General features: G+C 38.4%; 2 protein-coding genes across 10 annotated transcripts in view; one reads left to right on the top strand and one right to left on the bottom strand.

Annotated features, from left to right (window-relative positions):
• Nucleotides 1-17,475, bottom strand: part of SS18L2 (SS18 like 2) — a 50,045-nt gene that overhangs the window by 8,517 nt on the left and 24,053 nt on the right. The gene's annotated exons all lie outside the window — the stretch shown is intronic.
• The window catches only part of GARRE1 (granule associated Rac and RHOG effector 1), a 53,507-nt gene that overhangs the window by 13,685 nt on the left and 22,347 nt on the right, over nt 1-17,475 (top strand). For 4 of the 8 annotated variants that reach the window (XM_015292465.4, XM_040645927.2, XM_040645928.2 and 1 more), the window contains one exon: nt 12,442-13,766. In XM_015292465.4, the coding sequence (XP_015147951.2) occupies nt 13,272-13,766 (495 nt within the window). In that variant the 5' untranslated portion in view covers nt 12,442-13,271. Of the gene's footprint in view, nt 1-2,051; nt 2,167-8,819; nt 8,892-12,441; nt 13,767-17,475 lie in introns of all 8 variants that reach the window. The other 4 variants (XM_015292462.4, XM_040645930.2, XM_015292463.4 and 1 more) reach the window with 3 other exon arrangements.

The raw sequence follows: 17,475 nt of genomic DNA, 5'->3' as shown, positions 1-17,475 counted from the left end.
TTTTAAATGTGTCTTTCCAATCTTCATTAATGAATAGAAATCAGCTCTGTTAATGAATATTGAAATACAGAGGCTCAGTTAATGAGGTGTGAAGTTAGGATCTTCCAGTGGTATATCTGTGTGGGGTATCTTGGGCTGATGGTACTGGGTGCTTCAGAGGGAAAAGGACACTTGAGTTTTCAGAAAGATCTGGCAAAATTTAGGTGTTCAGCTTTGTTTAGGGATGTGCTTCTCTGGTTTCTAGTTAATAGATCACATCATGTTAATTTCTTTTATGGGTTGAAGCATAAATGTGATATCTTCTCCAAGATGTATTATACCAGCATAAATATCTCTTTGTGTCCTCTGCTCGGAGAGAAATTTCTTGCACAACTCAGTGCAGAAATTTTGGCACATAATAAATAACCTGGTGACAAATCATGCGGATGGATGAGAGCTTAGCTGTTTACATAAAACTGTCAGTACTTCTACTTTCAGGACACCGTGAGGTGGTCTGGCTGTGCATTATATGTTGTAAATTAGGTCAGATAATTATTTCCCAATTGATAATTTTATTGGAAAACACGTGGAGAGTTCTTTGGGGAATAATTTCTAACAACTTTTTTTTTTAAGAGAAATCAAGTCACATCAGTATTTATCTGAACATCAGCTTGACTGCTGTGTGCCTTTCCATGCTGTGTACTTAATGTAGTAGCTTAAAGCTGCAAGTTGGCAGAGCCGTGTGTGCTGCAGAGACGTGCCGGTGGAATGCCATGTATGCATTTGTTAGCAAATTGCTGTTGCGTTGAGTTATTTTTATTCCTTAGTAGCATCAACACTGATTATAGAATATGAGATTTATTTTCCAAACGTGTAAATTTATTTTTATTGAACGAAGTCAGTAAACTTCATTATTAAGAATGTGAACTTTTTCAAAGAAGCAGAACAGTAGCTTGCTAACGTATTGACATCTTTTGCTTTTCTAATATAAAGAAGACAATTTTAATCCAGCTAGTCTTCCTGGGAACATGCAAATATAAAACTAAATCATTTAGGTCTCCGAGGAACCAGAAATTTCTCCCAGCTGTGTCAGTGTAAGGAGTGGATGGAGGCCGAAAAGTGCTCTGACAGCCCTTAGCTTTCAGTCTGCAGTCTTTTGAATTTTAAGTTGACCTGTGGCCCATTTTGACATTTACACTGTGTGGATAAAAGGCAACGAATTATTCCATGGACTCAAACAGGGAGCAGGATTACTGAAGCAGCTAATAGATGACACTAAATGCAGGAGTCTGGTTTAAGCTGTTGCCATTGTAGTAAACATGGAGTGGTACCTGCTGGAACACATAGGCTCGCTTAAGAGGGGCAAGAGGAGAATGCTTTTGTCTCTGGTGCTTAACTTCTGTTTGGATCAGTTGTTAATCGGACTTACAGAAAATTGAGCGACTGAATATTTTTATCTAGGCAGAACTGGGTAAGCACTGAGTTTTGGGTGTACTTGGGGGGCAAAAGATTACAGTTGACAAGGAGTTGCTATGTTTTTCCCTCTTGATATTTATTAGAAATGTAAAAACTGGAGGGTACTGCTACATTTGATCTTTTCTAACTAATCATGTTTTGACCCATAACTGTACAGTATGAGTTAGTGCTATTTTAAGTCTCATCTATATTTAATTAAGACTTATAAATTCTGGTCTTAATGAGGAGGGAAATAACTGTGCTGAAGACATAAGCAGCTCTTTTGATTGGAAAAAGTGAAGAAAGGTTATGAAGTATGCATGCTGCCATTTCTAGTTTTTAATCTTTAGGAACTCAAATTACTTGTCACTACTGTTCGTTCATCAGCTACAGAAATTACTTCTACATAATTTAGTTTATAAAAATGTAGATTTCTTGGAAGCAAAGCATTTTGACAGTTTCAAAAAGTCTCTTGTCACAAAGATTAGTTCAAGAAGGATTTTGCAGTCAAGGTTAAAACTATTCACCTACTAAACCTCAGGAAATTGTGATCTGCAGTAGTGTTGTAAGGTGCATTTGTAGCATTATGTACACATGGATGTTTGGTTTTGTTATAGGAAAGACTGCTGTGCACACTGGATTGTCCTGGTTTATTCATATCCTGTGACTGTGAATCAGATATTGCTGTCTATATACAGACTGAATTGCCAGCCAACTTCGGGCCCAAATATGGTAAACATAATTATGTTCATTTGCTATAAAAATACATTCTCCTTAGTTTAACATTTTCCATGATTACAGTTTTCTGATAATTCCATAATTTTCAACATGAGAGGGATATGAAAGGCCTAATTATCATGTCCCTCTCTTCTGTATAGAATAGTTTGTTATCCTGGGCAAAACTCCAGCTGCACACTGATGAATCTGCTGCTGCTCAAACACAGTAAGCCTATAAACCATTTGGAAAGTCAGAACACAGGAGCTGTAGTGCAGAGACATGAATCTCTGCATTAGCTAGATGACAAAAAAGCTCATGGTTGCAACTGTCAGGAGACAGTAAGTGCATGTGCTGATGTCAGTTTTTCTGATATGATGTACTCCTGTTTTCTATTTCTGGAGACGAAATTCGTATTTCAGAATGCTTAAAGCTTCTCAAGCAGGAGAATTCCAGTGAATGAGTTGGGTGAGGGGGAAGGAAAATATTCAAATAGATAAAGCCTCTAATGTGTGCTGAAGAGAATAAAAACGAGTAAATACTGAATTAGTCCTAAGTATCAGTCACAAGGAAATAGAATGGCAATATAGGTACTAAATATGAAAAAGTGAATAGTTTGCATGTGGAAATACTTGCTAGTAGTAGCCATTTCATTTGCATAAGTAGACAAAGATTAGTATATTTAATGCAAGTAAGAAAACGTGTGCAGAGCCTTAATTTTTTTTTTTTCTTTATGTAGTCTAGTATCAAGAGAATGTTGCAGTTGTATTCTGTGGCAAGCATTGAGAATTTAGAAGCAGTGTAGTAATTTGGGAAAGGAAAGATGGTTGATGTTGAGTTACTCCAAATGTTTTGAAACGTGTCATCATCCTTGCTATATAAACAGGCAAAAAATCTCATAAAGGCTTCTCAGGATTTTTTGTACATAATCTGTCTCATGCTTCTAGTACTCAAAAATGTTTTCTTCACAGAAGAGCTTTAAATGTACAGATGATTTATAATTTTCATTGCGTTGAAACATTACTTTTGTCTAACGCTACTAAAATCTTTGGGTACTGAAGTGACTCTGAGTTTTAGTTTTCTTTCTTACGTTGCTTGAACTGCCTAGGAATGTAGTTTAGGAATATTTATTTCAGTGTAGGAGATCGAATTCCAAATATGTATATGCTAATAAGTGCAAGTACTGTGCATTTGTGAGGCGTAGTTTCTGTGTTGGCTGGAAGCCTTGTCTAGAAGTTAACAGAAGAATTTCTTCATTCATTGATTTCCCAATCAGCTGTTTCAGAGAGCAGCTGTAAATAGGATGTCATCGCTATGTGCTGCTTCTGTTAATCCGTAAGTTGTAGTGATTAAGGAGGTAAAAAAAAAAAAAAAGGCTACATTCAGACTTTGCAATGGATCTAACTCAGCCTTATGCAACTCCGCAGTGGCTCTAAATGGATACCTAGGGAAAGGCAGGAACAGGGGAAACTTGAGTGCTGCAGATGTTCAAAACTGTCTTAAGTGATTTGTTGCACATAGGGCACCCTGAGCCTGCGGTTGGTCTCTAGTAAGCCAAAGAGACCCCTGTGGAGGGAAGGAAATGGAGACCAGCATAGCACGTTAAATTTGAAATGTGGGTAAAAAGTGAATTTGTAGGTACACAGCTATGTTTCCTGGTTTTCCCAATGTCCACCTCCCTCCCTCATCCTCCAACCCCCAAGCTCCTGTGCTGATCTAAGACTTACTCCTTTAACTCTTAACTCAGCATCAGTCTGACACTTTAACAAAAATAGCTGTAACACCAAGATCAGGCTGGAGCCCATCACTTCCCATGTGAGGCTACAAATGTTTTTCCCACATTTGCGTTGATAAATTTATCCATAATGAATCCCATCTCCTATTTTAGTCCCTCAGTCCTGTAAAGTTACGCTATCCTTTGTGAATATATATATATAATAATGTATGTGGTATGTCATGCTTAAACACTGTAGTATTTGACTTAGGCTGTTACTCCCACTTGTCTTTTCAAGTCTTGTTTAAGATATGATTTGTTTGGGGGTAATGAAAACTTCCTCAGAAGAACCTGACTTTGAAAGAAGAGAATTTCATTTATATCTGCAAGCACTTTGCCAAAGGGTAGGAATCATTCCTGTTTCCATGGATGCAGAAGCTTTTCATGAAGTATTTGAGACCATGAACAAATCATTTTAAACAAGTAGGAGTTAAGGCTCAACGTTGAGCCCTCTTCGAATCCTTCATCTGCACTGACTCAACAGTAACTAGGCTTTTCAAAGCAGTTTGCAAAAAGCAAATTGTTGAAGAGATTTAGGCAAGGAAAAAGATTAGAGAACTTTATGCATTGTAAAATGAATGCTAATAAAATCTTCTTGTCCCATTTGATAATACTGAAAAATACAAGTGGCATCTATTGATACTAGAAAACTGTAATTCATGATTTAACAAAGTACTTGAGTATGTGAGAAATACCACTAACTTTACTGGAATTAATCATATGCTGCAGTCCGTTGCTGAAGTGAGCTCAAAAATTAAACTGCTTCCAGGTTGGAAATGTCTACTATGAGACTGTAACATTGTCTGTGTGTTCTGTTGCTGTTCTTTATTGTGCTTCCAGTGAAAGCTGGTCTTCTGCAGAAACACAGGAAGCCTTGGTTTTGTACTTAATAGAGAAATAAGAAACAATTATGGTTTTCTCAGTACTTGTTTTTGCTGTTACCTTTTAACTAAGAAACACATAGGCAGCTTCTGCAGTTTAAAAAGTCTTTTAAGTGCATCTCTGAACATATGATGTGCTGTGTGGATTTAGAAGGAAAGACATTTGCAAAGGGTAAGGGTACGTTATCTGAAATGGCTGTAACTGTACAAGCCTCACTGACTAATATTGCTGTTCCATACATGTTTTAATTTAATATTTTCTGTAGTTCATTCTTTTCTTGCCTTCCCTTCAGTGGGAAAGGAAATCTGTGGCTGAAAAATCCCATTTGTGGGAGTAGATGTTGACTTATTCTCAGACTTTTCTAGAAAATTGTCTGCTTTCCATCTTTTCCTTGAAGCCATGGCCTTCAGTACTTGGACTGCAAGTGGCTTGCATTCAGAAACAGCATGCATCTCTTCCGAAGCAGTCCTGTTGGTAGTGATGAGAATTAAGAACTTTGCAGACAATATATTCTGAGAGACAGAGCTGTTTCTTTTTTATGGAAAGCTTACAATGCTTTTGCTTGCTCAGACTGTGGTCCCGTGAATCCTTGTTCATCTTAGCATGTTATACAGTTCTGAGAGAGCAGAAGTGTGAATGCTTGTGGCTGTTTAGTGCACCCTTTTGGGATTTGAAGATAGATCTTGAGTCTCTGGCTGTGAATCACATTGCGCAGTAATTTCTCATGCTTTCTGCAAATGCTTTAAGCTACCATATCAAGAATGGGCATTATCTCCCTTCTCTTCACGCACAATTTTCTTTCAAAAGAGAACTGGTCCTGTTCTTAAACCAGATAAGCACCTACTGCCAAGGGAGGATTGAAACAGTGATCCTGATCTGACACAGGCATCTATTTTTGACGTTCAGGGAGGTATTCAAGGCTGAAAGAAGGTTTGGTATAACACATTCCTTTCACTAGCTTTTCCTTTTGCTGTCATAACTTACTGCTGAGATTTCAGTTAGTGCCATTCTGTGTTACAGGTTTTACTTAAAATGTGAGAAGCTGTCGGACATAGTTCTGGGGCAGTGCCCTGGAAAAAAATGCATTCAGTATACTGACAGTGCTGAATTTGGTTTAGAAGGTTACCTACCTTGCACATGTATTTTATGGGGAGTACAGCTGGATAGTTCAGGACTATGGATCCTCTCCTGGAGGGTTAAGCACTTGCAAGTGAGGTGGTATGGTGCTGAGTAGTCAAGATTGTCAGTCCTTACCTAGTTCTGAAAATGCAGTGTTTTTTAGTGTTCTTCAGTTCTGTCATAAAAACCGCTCCAAAAGAAAGTCCTTAGTGATTTGTTTCTTTGGGCTCAAGAGGTGGGGTTATTTTTGTTTTTGCTTTTCATCTAGGACATGTAGCATAGTTGTGCTTCTAGAGTATTTTTCAGTACAAGTCCAAAAAACACAAGTTGGAACAAATAAGTGAATAGTGTTATTTTAAGGAGGGTCATTTTGGAGGGGAAAAAAAGGCCTAGACTAATAAATAGTTCCAGAGGCCGTCTATAAATATTAGATACTTCATCAGTGAAATTTGTCTTTGACAAGCTAATAAATCAAGTTGCTGAAGCCTCCCACTTAAATTTAATAAATCTCCATGCTTCTATTTGTAATTGTTTCACCACTAAGTGAGAAAATTGGTTTGTTATTAACAAATTGGTCTGTTTAGATTTATATACAACTCAATAGAATGCTCAGTTGGAGTCGAGTTTAACTATGGGTAATATCCACTCCCTGTGGATTGTGTTTTGTGAGTTGTGGTCCCCAGCTGGCAGAAGGGAAGGCACCGAGCAGATTTAGTGCTGTGGCCATTGACATCCATCCAGCCCTGGAATAGCCAGGAGAGTGGGTTACAGTGTCTGGTGAGCCAATATTAGAAAGGGTAGATGCTGGAAGGGGGATGTTTCCAGTGGGAGCTTTATGGGCTTGCTAAGGATTGGCTTGCCTACTTCTTGTTTTGTTGTGGTTTTTTTTTTTTTTCCCCTCCAACTGTTCTGGGCAAGCAGCCAACAAGGAATCCCTACAAAAGCAATTCATGATCTAGCAAGAACTAAAATTATATTGGTATTATAGGCTATTTCTGTCTCTCTTCACCTTTCTCTCTTTGCCCTCCTCAAATGGAGATTTTCAAACGCAAGAGGTGCTTGGATGTTCCAGTGGTTGCAGCCCGCGCTGTTAGAAAGGCTCTCAGCCCAGGTTTTCCTTCTGGCTCTGTAGAATAAGTAGAGGCACCTGACCAAAGGCAGCTGAGTTTAAGTGGTGTGTGGTGCCAGCTGGGAGGCTGAGCCATTGGCGCAGGCATCCTGTCCCACAAGAACTGTTTCCTCAGCCAATAAAGTGAATTGTTTGAAATCTTGAGTATGTGACTAAGGAGCAGTGGGAAAGACACTGCTTCTAAGTGTAATTGACCTTATAAAAAATACTGAATTCCTACCAGGAAAGTAAGTTTAAAATGTTAATAATATGAAACATTTTTGTTACCTTTCGTAAGTAGTATATGAGAAGTAATCTCTTGTTGTAACTTCTCACTGCCAATCATGTTCCACAAACTAATACTATGGGTTTTTTTGCATTGCAGATTTATTATTCCTATGTTTATATAAGCTTTCTTCCAAAACGCATAATTTAGAATTTTCCAGCAATATGTACGCTGTTTTCTTTTTATAACTCACATGTTTTTAACTGCGTGGCAATCCCTGTAATGTAGCTTAATTCTATGGTGTTTCCTTTTTACAGATGGAGCATTACACTGTTACTGAGAAACTCCTTTATGTTCTCATTATTACTGATATGGCAACTTAAACATTTGTAGAAGTGGTATATTAATTGAGAGTAAAGATGCTCTAGTTGATGGCAGAACTGAATTTCTCAGGTTATGAAATCTGTTAATGAACTCTATTATTCTTTATTCTTAATCTCTGGCCTATGGATTTTAATTTCTAGTGTTTTTAAATAAGTGTGTGTTGTAGATGCTTTGCATACTCTGTTGCTGTGGATGCAATCCATCTTCAGTTCGGAATAGTTTAAAGTGAACCAACTCCCAGTTAAAATCTGTGCAGTTTCTTTGCTCATGTCTGTCTTAAAATCAGGAAGAAAAAAGGCAGTTGGGAACTACTTGTAAGGTATTTATCCTAGCAAATTAACAGGCTAAGAACCTAAAAGTTTATTTAGAGGAAAGAGTTAGCATATTTTGTCCTAGTTCACTCTTACTCTCATCTACCATTAGTAGTCTACTTAACAGGAGAAGCAAAAAGAAACCCTCTCACACTGCACACAGCTATGGCTCTTCTGTCCGGATGAGAACTTGATTATAATTAGTTTGTGCCTTGAGTATGCTGGTGCAGTCTAATTTACAAGGTCTGTGTTTGAGAGTGGCTTCTCATTTCTCTTGTTGAACTGTCTGCTGTAGCGTGCGCTGCTGGCTTGAAGCCTTTGTGTAGTTAGGCCTCTCTGTGCTGCTTTCTGCAAAATCGCTGCTATTATTCCTTCTATCCTTGCTGTCATCTCTTCCATGCCTTTGTCTTGTCCTTGCTCACAGGACCCTTGCAGTGGTGAGCAAGGCAGGGCCTGTCTCATGGGCCAGCTGTCCATCCCTGCTGGTGGTCCCTGCTTTTGGCCACTGAAATAATAGGCTGTAACCAGTGAGTGCAGGATACACAAACGTGTGTTTAGGTAAGGTCTTCAGTTCTGATTCTGCTGTTGGTGAGAATGTTGGAAGACTGGTCTTACGGAAATAGCATGTGGGCTTTCCTTCACACTTTGCTTCTGGTTTGCTATTCAGATGTTTAAGTTCATTTCAGATTACTTTTGATGGTAACCACATCTGGACTTTGGGTAGCCTGGCCAGGAATACGATCCACTGTACTCATTACTGGCAGCAGAATTGAAAGGTGGAGTAACTTCTTTAGTAGTGGAGTAACTTGTGGATTTGCACAAATTTGTGTAACTGAAATTGAGAAGGATTTGGTGTGCTCTCACAGGAGGCCTGTGACTTGGCTGCTCGCTGACCTTTTGGCCTTGCAGTAGACTTTGTTTGTTCAGCCCTCTTCCTGGTAAGTCATCTGGCCACTGGGGCTGTTTCTTTTGGAGTAACCTTTTTGGGGAATGTTAATTGCTCTTGGTTATTTTTGTATTTGATTGTTTTCCATGAATGGTGCTTGTGGAGATAAGCTCACCCTGAGTTTGGGGGAGTGCGTCATGTTAAAGGAGGTACAATACTGAAGTGTTACTTGTAACCTGCGCTTTTGTTGGAGAGTATTTCAGATCATCTTATCAGTATGCATGTTACTTATGCATATACTGCCCTTTCACTGAAATAATAATAGACTTCATGAAGGCTACCTTTGCAAACAAGCAGTTCTTAAAATTGAGATCAGAACTCATTTTAAAACATGATAAATCTCTGAACGTACCAGTTCTGCCTTTTTTTTATTTTCCTGTTCTCTCTCTCATCTCACTGGGAAGGAGGGAGCGAGCAAAGGGCTGTGTGGTGCTGAGCTGCTGCTGGGTTAAACTGCAACACCAGTATGGTCTACAGAACATTTACGTAGATGATAAATAAGTTGGCTGGAAGGACTTTGGCAGTAACTGTGTAACTGGCCTGACTAGCGATAGACTTGTGTATTTTATCACTGCTTCCTCCACGTAATTTCCTTTATTGATTCAGAGAAAGTGTTGCCTCCTCTTACAGCACAGTAATAGCATATGGAGCAGATTAGGGATTAGGCCTCATGTTGCTCATGTAAAACAAACTGGAAGGTGCCAAATTGTTTGTATGAGAGTCTTCCATGTTACTTTGTGTCTCTTGCAATCAGTGAAGCTGAGGAAAATACTTGGCATTTCTTGGGAAGCATCTAAGCAAACAAACAACAAAAAAAATTGGGTACTCTGTGTTTAAAAAAAAAAAAAGTGAATTCAATTTGCAGTTTTTCCTCTATGTATATGTGACAGTTGTTAGAGCAGCTCATGCAGATGTCTGCTCAGCTGTCTGTGGAAGTTCAAATATGTAATGAACCCTTGCAATGAGAGCATAAACAAGGTGATGAGCTTTTTCAGTAGCACTCTGCAGCTTTCAGGGGAATGGCATTCAATGTAGAGCTTGCTTTACACTGTATATTAGTACTATTTTTAGCTTTGAATAGTATATGAACAACGTTTTGGCCTTGATTACAAAGGGAGAGAATACAACTTCTTTATTTGTGGTATGCTGTTTTCAGTCTTCTGTACTTGATTTCTGAATACTTATGTTTCCTATGAAATACTCGTACAAACCTCGCAGTTATATGTTGGACAGATAGCATGTTGTTCTTGTATCACCAGAATGAAATCCTTTGCGTTTTTTTCTAATACAGCAAGATTTGGACTGGCACAAAGTTCAAATTGTTATAATACAGAGTCCCCAAGAGCAGTGGTGCAGCAGTAGTACTGAGGGGAGCGTGGGAACAGTTCTCTCTTCACTTTTTCAGGGAAAGATACAAAAGGAAGAGTGTTTACTTTATACATAGCATGTTGGAGTCTCATTATCAAATGTGTAATACATGTAGTGTTCCCCACATGCCTAATGTTCAGAAGTGTCAAGATCTTTTCTGTCTTCAAATGAATGTCTTTACAGATGCAGAAGACATAAGCTGTCCTCTTTAAACTTGTGTTGATTTTATTATAAGTGAATTTTGAAGCCTGTGAAATGTTGAAGAATTGCATACGTTACTAGAGATCAACTATGACGCTGTCTGTAAGACATATTGATCTCTAATGTTTGTTAATAGGAAAAAAAATGGTGTGTTTGTATTTCCTACAGCTTTGCATTTCATGTGTTCTTTCTGGGTGTAGCAGGTTTGTGCTATCAGTTCAGTGCCTTAGCTTCCTGAGAGGCTCAGTGTGTAATCAGAAGAGCCAAATTATAGTGCATCTCTAATGTCCTTGTATAATCCACTGCTGTATAGCTCAAACTCCTCCTTATTAGCTTTTTCTACTTCTGGCGCTAATTAACTCATGTTGCATGATTATTTTTTAACTTCTTCTGCAATGTGAAACTCATGTCTACTTAGGGAAAATAATCACCAATTTACTTACACAGTGCATAAAAATTAACAAACTCTCATGTTCTGTCTACATTCTTATGTAATCAAGACAAATGATTTAATCTTGCTCTCCACTGTAACGCACTGAGCCTTGTAAAGCAAGGAGGAAAACGTTTTCAGTTCTTCATCTGATATTGAGACCTTCTAGAAAATTCCATTTTAATGAGTTTACTGCACTTTGATGTGTTCAGTGTGAATTCTGAGAGAAGTGTAAAGTTAGTTATTAGGAAATAAAGTAATCAGCTTGAAGTACTTTAATAAGGGATGTTCAAATGCAGATGGGAATACCTGCTGTGTTTTATCTGTTCATCATGTTTTTAAAAGTGCTAATGTAGAAGAAAACTTGCTCTTATTCTCAGAAGCAGAACTATCTGCCGCAGTGACTTCCTGAAAAACTTGTGTGTCTGTTTTAGTGGGTGTGAGACAATCTGGCTCCCTGAATGATGTTCTGCCCTGCTGTCTCTCTCCTGCTTTTTTTTTATTTTTTTATTTTTTTACCTGTGAGGTTGTGTTTCGTACATATGTCAAAACACATTGTAATGCTATAATGGGATGGCAAATACTGCAATAGCAGCGGGGTGGCAAAGTTATATAAAATTATATACAAAGATGCCTGGAAGAGATCCTGGGTCACTGTGATCATTGCATAGATATGACTCTAACCGTTATACATGATCATACGATGCCAAACCCTGTCCAGTCAGGAGCTGTGTTAGGCTAAGGGTAAGGACCTGAAGATCTCCATGTCTTTTTCCACAAGTTCTAGTTTCTCCACCCTGGCCTTGACCACTGCCTGTTGCAAACGGACCTTGTTATTTAGGCTCCATTCACCTTCCTACATATGCTTTCCAGAAAGTGATTGTGGCTCTCTCAGTGTACCTGAGTTTGCCAATAGGAGCAGGGTGGTACTGGAAGCTGCAGATCATCTCTGCTTTTGTGTCTGGTGAGTTTGCTGCTCAGGCAGTTCTGTCTTGCACCTGTGATAGGTACAGGACATTGTCCTGAAATGGGATCTCAGGATATAGGCAGATCTGTTGTTGTACTAAATAATAATAATAAAAAAGCTGTCTGTTGACTTAACAAATTACTAAAAAGGGAGTCTCAGGTTTCTGCAATGAATTATGGTATATGAGAAGAAAAAAAAAGGTTTCCTTGACTTTTTAATTATTTGAAAAGGATAAGGTTAGAAAATGGGATAACTCCCCCTGAGGACTGCATTAGCAGATCTCTGCTGTTCTTATCTGTAGGATTGCAGTGGGGATTAACTATTAGTCCCAAGTTTGACAATCCAGGAGGACAGAAGAATTTGTAAGAAAATATTCAGCAGCGTTGAGTTTAGTACCGTGATGATACCAGCTTATAACTGCCTCTCAAACAGTCAGTGCAACTCTCCCTTCCTTCCAGTCTTATGTATTGTCAACAGTGTGTGCCTTGTGCAGCATACTGGGATGCTGCAGGAGTTAAAATTGTAATACTTCTCATTGTTCCATGACATTTGAAACGTTTTTTTTCTGCTTCACAGGAAATGACCTAGAGGCCTTACAAATACATCTGTGCATTTTTGTTCTGAGTCTACAGTCGAGGGCAAGTGCAGTCTGGAAGCACCACCACTTAATGTTACAACGGAAACAACTACCTCAACAAACTAGGAAAGGGGAAGAAGGCTTGCAGTAATAAACACTCTAATTTTCAGTAGCTTACACTTGGAAGGTCTTCTCTATATTGAGTCCGGATTTTTTTTTTTTTCCCTCCAGTATTAAGAAGAGACACTACAAGTAAACTAATTTGGCAGACTGGATCTGTCAAGACATTTGAAGATATCTGATCTGCTGACATAAGGATTTGCTTTTTTTAAGGAAGGCGCCTCTGCACTGCTTTTATAATCGCTGTTGACCGGTGGTTTGCTCCACTTTTCCTGATACTACTAATTGGAAAATTGTATTAAAGTATTGCTTCTAAAAATATTATTTGCATTGACAAAATTTTTGTAGACGTAACAGCAAGTAATGATAATGTGCTCATGAAGAAACTGTAGGCGATAACTTCTCTGCTTTTCTGTGCGCAGAGTGGAATTCCGAACCAGACGGAGCATTATTAGGATACTTCGGTTTGCTTTCTGAGTACAGTTTATAACTGCAGCAGGGCTGCACTGAACGCTGAAAATACTAAGTCAGCAAATCTGCTGCCTTTCTCACTGCTGATACAGATTATACAGACGCTTGCCTTTTTGAAATGCCTTTTGTGAAACCTATGTACACAGTCCTCCACTGTTACTGTACATAACTATATATTTGGGGAAGGAATTTGACAAGTGATTGTTAATTCAAGAAGTCTTCGGACAAGCACTCACTTATGTATTGCTGTAGTGCACAAGAAAGCAAAATGGACTATAAGCGGCGCTTTTTGCTTGGCGGGTCCAAGCAAAAAGTGCAGCAACACCAGCAGTATCAAATGCCTGAGCTAGGCAGGACCCTGAGCGCACCACTGGCATCTACAGCCCCAGCATCTCCCCTGGTCTCCTCAGCTGCTGCGGGCAGCTGCAATCACCCTGTATCCCATACGACTCCGATCGCAGACATCCAGCAGGGAATCTCCAAATATCTGGATGCACTCAACGTATTTTGCCGTACGAGCACTTTCCTTACAGACCTTTTCAGCAGTGTATTTAGGAACTCTCACTATTCTAAGGCAGCTATGCAACTGAAAGACGTGCAGGAACATGTCATGGAAGCAGCGAGTCGACTCACAGCAGCAATAAAACCAGAAATAGCAAAAATGCTGATGGAACTGAGTGCAGGCGCTGCAAATTTCAAAGATCAAAAAGAATTCAGCCTACAAGACATTGAGGTAAGTTACTTTGGGGGTTTTGTTTTGCATGTGAATTTGTATCGTTCCTTCTTAATTGGACTTACATTCAAAAATCTGACTGAAAGTTCAGTCTCCTTGCTTTCGCATTTGTGACTAATGCTGATAAAAAGAGAAGCATTTTATCTTTGTTTTCAAAAATATTAAGTTATTTACAGCGGCCATCTTCCAGCTGTGTTGGATGAGGTATTTAGTGGTTATTTTTGTACAGGGACTTGCACTAAATTTAAAGATTTCATGAAATAAGATAAATTGTAATTAGATTGTACTACTTACATAATTCTAACTGGTAGTTTCCTATAAGATTTAAACTTATAACTAGAAATACAATAGAAATACAGTCTTTCTTATTTGGGGAAACTTATGTCCAGTTTAAAAAATAAATGATGATAATAATAAAAGCAAAACAAACACAGCATCCCCCTGCCAAAAATTAACAAGCCTAAGTAATTAAAAAATCAAACAATAGTTTAAATCTTTTATGTAGTCCTGTGTGGAGCCAGAAGTTGGACTTAAAGGAACCTGGTGCATCCCTTCCAGCTCTGGATATTGTATGATCCTATGATTGCTTGTTCCATATTACTTAATTTCTAATGATATTAGGCCATCTTCTAAATTAAACTATGTTTTCCGTAGTATTATCCATTCTGAAGGGAGATCTGGACACTTGGGAGAAGTGTTTTGTTATCGGTGTTCACATAAAGCCGCATATCAGTTGAGTAACTATACAAGTTAGTAGTGAGAAATGTGTTTTTTCCATGTTCTATGCTTAGTATGCAATGAAGTAAGATTGGCTATATATTTTTAAAAGATACCTTTTCTAGACCTTGAACACAGTCTAATAAATCATTTATGCAAAACTATGCAGAGGCAGTGTTGTCGTGTATTTTAACATGACCATAATCTACATAAACCATGAAATAAGCATTAAACTGTCTTCACGTTGGGTATCGTGGCCTTAAATTCAACACTGCATCCATGCATGACTACATGACTTAGAACAGTGAGCAACTAGAGGGACATTTTGTAATCAGACATCCAGAAAATAGGGCTTCTGAGGACAAACTAGAAAGACTTACTTTTACAGAAGAGAAGACTAAGAAGGAAAACTAGTAGTCATCAGGTATGTAAGAAGCTGCTGGACGTCATGGCATTGTTCTGTCCTTTGTGTCCATGTAAGATGGAGTAAGAAGTAATGAACATAAATTTCAGAAGGGAAGATTCATTTCAGATATTGCGGAAGCACTTTGTAATGTCTGAGAATCACTGAAGTGGTTTGCTACAAAAGGTAGGGAGCCTCCATCACAAAGACCTTACAGAGTGTGTTAAACCTGCATGTAGCAGAATTGACTCTGAAATTACTCCTTGGGACAGTACAGTGACCTTTTGAGATCCTCTCCCAATCTGCTATTCTGTGATTTGAATACTGAACTATTTATGCTAAAACTTTAATTAACAATTTTTTTTTCCTCCTGGTCTAAGTGGAATGTTAACATCTCATAAAACTAGAAGCAGGATTAAAAACTTACTTTAAATACACAGGATGGAAGCAGAAAAAATGTAAGGCTTGTACAACTTCACCAAGATACACTGGGGAAAAGAGTGTGAGAGGCAGCATAATTTTTTCATAAGACTGAGGGGAAAATATCATAATATCTGCAGTTGTTTTTCCATCTTCTCTAGTAGGTGGCTGAAGAACATAATTTTATTTATTTATTTATTTATTTTTGTATGAAAAGGAAACGAGGTGTTTCAATGTCTTCAGTGGCAGCTCAGAAATATCCTCAGGAGCCTTTTGTTTGGGGTGGGCGTGTTAGATTGCCCTTGTCTCCTAATACCTAAGTGTGGAGGAGCAACTACCAGTGGAGTCTAGTTTATCTTGCAAGTAACTCTTGTTAGTGAGTAGCATTGTGTCTCCCTTTGGAGGTGCTTTGGTCATATTGCTACATAGTTAAAAAATAAAATGCAGTATTCTGATCACTTTCAGTAATATATGAGAAAGAGGGCTGTCTCATAATCTGGCACACCAGTTTGAGTAAAGGCTCATTGTTAACATAATATTGATATTTTAACCTGGTCTGTTCAGTGCGTAGGCAGATTATGTGTAGGGCTTGTCATCAGCAAAACCTTGAAGAACTGGTATAAATAAGGAAAATGAGGATAGTAGGGAAACCACTGGGTTAGCCTGTTGTGGTGTCATGTTTTTGTCTGTGGGTTTTGTTTTCTTTGTTTAGGGAAAAAAAGCCAAAACCATTATACTCCATGATATGGAATGGTACTTGGAACTGCAGATCGTTGTGTGTATCAGGTCTGGAAGACTGACACTGGTTACTTGTTAATTTTATTAATGGTAGTGTTATCTTAAGCAACAGATTCTTTATGCATTTGCTTCCCAGGAAATTTGCATGACATCACTGTTTAACATTGAAATCTGGCAGTTTTGCATGTGCGTTTTCTGTATCAAAATATTCTAAAATTGATTGCATGCACCCATCAACATGTTAATGTGGGACAGAATGTAACCTACCACTGCAGCCCCATCTGACACTTCTGTTTGTATGTCGTCTGTTTAATTAAACTCATCATCTGCTTCAGTGACAAGGAAGTCTGAAACTACATCTCCTCAGAAGTAACACTGCTTCCAGCTGCCTAAACACAATGACAAATTCCTTTTAGGTGGGGTTATTCAGAGAGAGATTGCTGCCCTACCTGGTGAAGGACTAGGAGAATCGTGGTGCTAGAGATGTGTTTCTTGGGATAAAGTTTGCAGGCCAGAAGACCTCATCATATTTGCAACGTAAATGATTCTGAGAAATAATTTAAGAAAATGCCATTACCAGCAGAAACTTCAAAGATGACACCTGCAGTGGCTCCAGTTCTTCTTTGATTATTACACAATTTCTAGGTTTTAGCTTGTTCTCATTATGGTCTAAAGCAGGGGAATTGAATGCTTTTGCATGGCGAAGTAGAGAAAAGTGAAGTAGGTGGTTGTATTCCTAATTGTGAAAACACCACATCCGTACAGTAATGTGGTTCTGCAGATCTCACGACACGCAGTGTGTTGCTTTACACACTTCGGTACTGCTGGCTGAACCTGGATGTATTTAAACTGGTGGTGTTTGCACTTTCCCACTGTGAAGACAGAGATATGGCTCTTTTGGAAGAAAATCTCCATTAACTGAATTGTAAAGCAAAGTGAGTTTGCTATGTGGGGTGAGCATTTAATTCTACAGTACAGAAATCCTCTGCCAATTAGGTTCTATTTAAGCAGTTAAAGCCACTCTTGTCTATTTCTGAGGAAGACTGGAATGGATTATTTTTCAAACAAAACAGAAGTTCGGCAAAGCAGATGTTGCTATTTACCTTCACTGCTTAACATTAGAAATTACACTAGGAATGCTGCGTGGTGCCACTTAAGCTAAATCATTTGTTTCTTTTGAACGTTATTCCCAGGCAGGAGAAACTTCAACCTCTGTACCTTAAATATTCTTTGAAACTTAATCAGCTTGAAATTCCTGATGAGTCCTGGTTTCTTCTTTCCCCAAGAACTGCATTCTTTTTACACAGAAATATTCACATTGCAAGTTTTATTTATTTATCTATTTATTTTTTACTGGAGTGTTCTTACGAATCTCTCCATCTCTGTAGTTAGGAAAGTTGAAGTTTTATTCATCTTTATCACTTGCTGAGT

This window comes from Gallus gallus, chromosome 11 (genome assembly GCF_016699485.2).
Source record: "Gallus gallus isolate bGalGal1 chromosome 11, bGalGal1.mat.broiler.GRCg7b, whole genome shotgun sequence".
NCBI classification, from domain to species: Eukaryota; Metazoa; Chordata; class Aves; order Galliformes; family Phasianidae; genus Gallus; species Gallus gallus.
The sequence above is the reverse complement of the archived record's forward strand: the minus strand, read 5'-3'. Positions and strand labels throughout refer to the sequence as shown.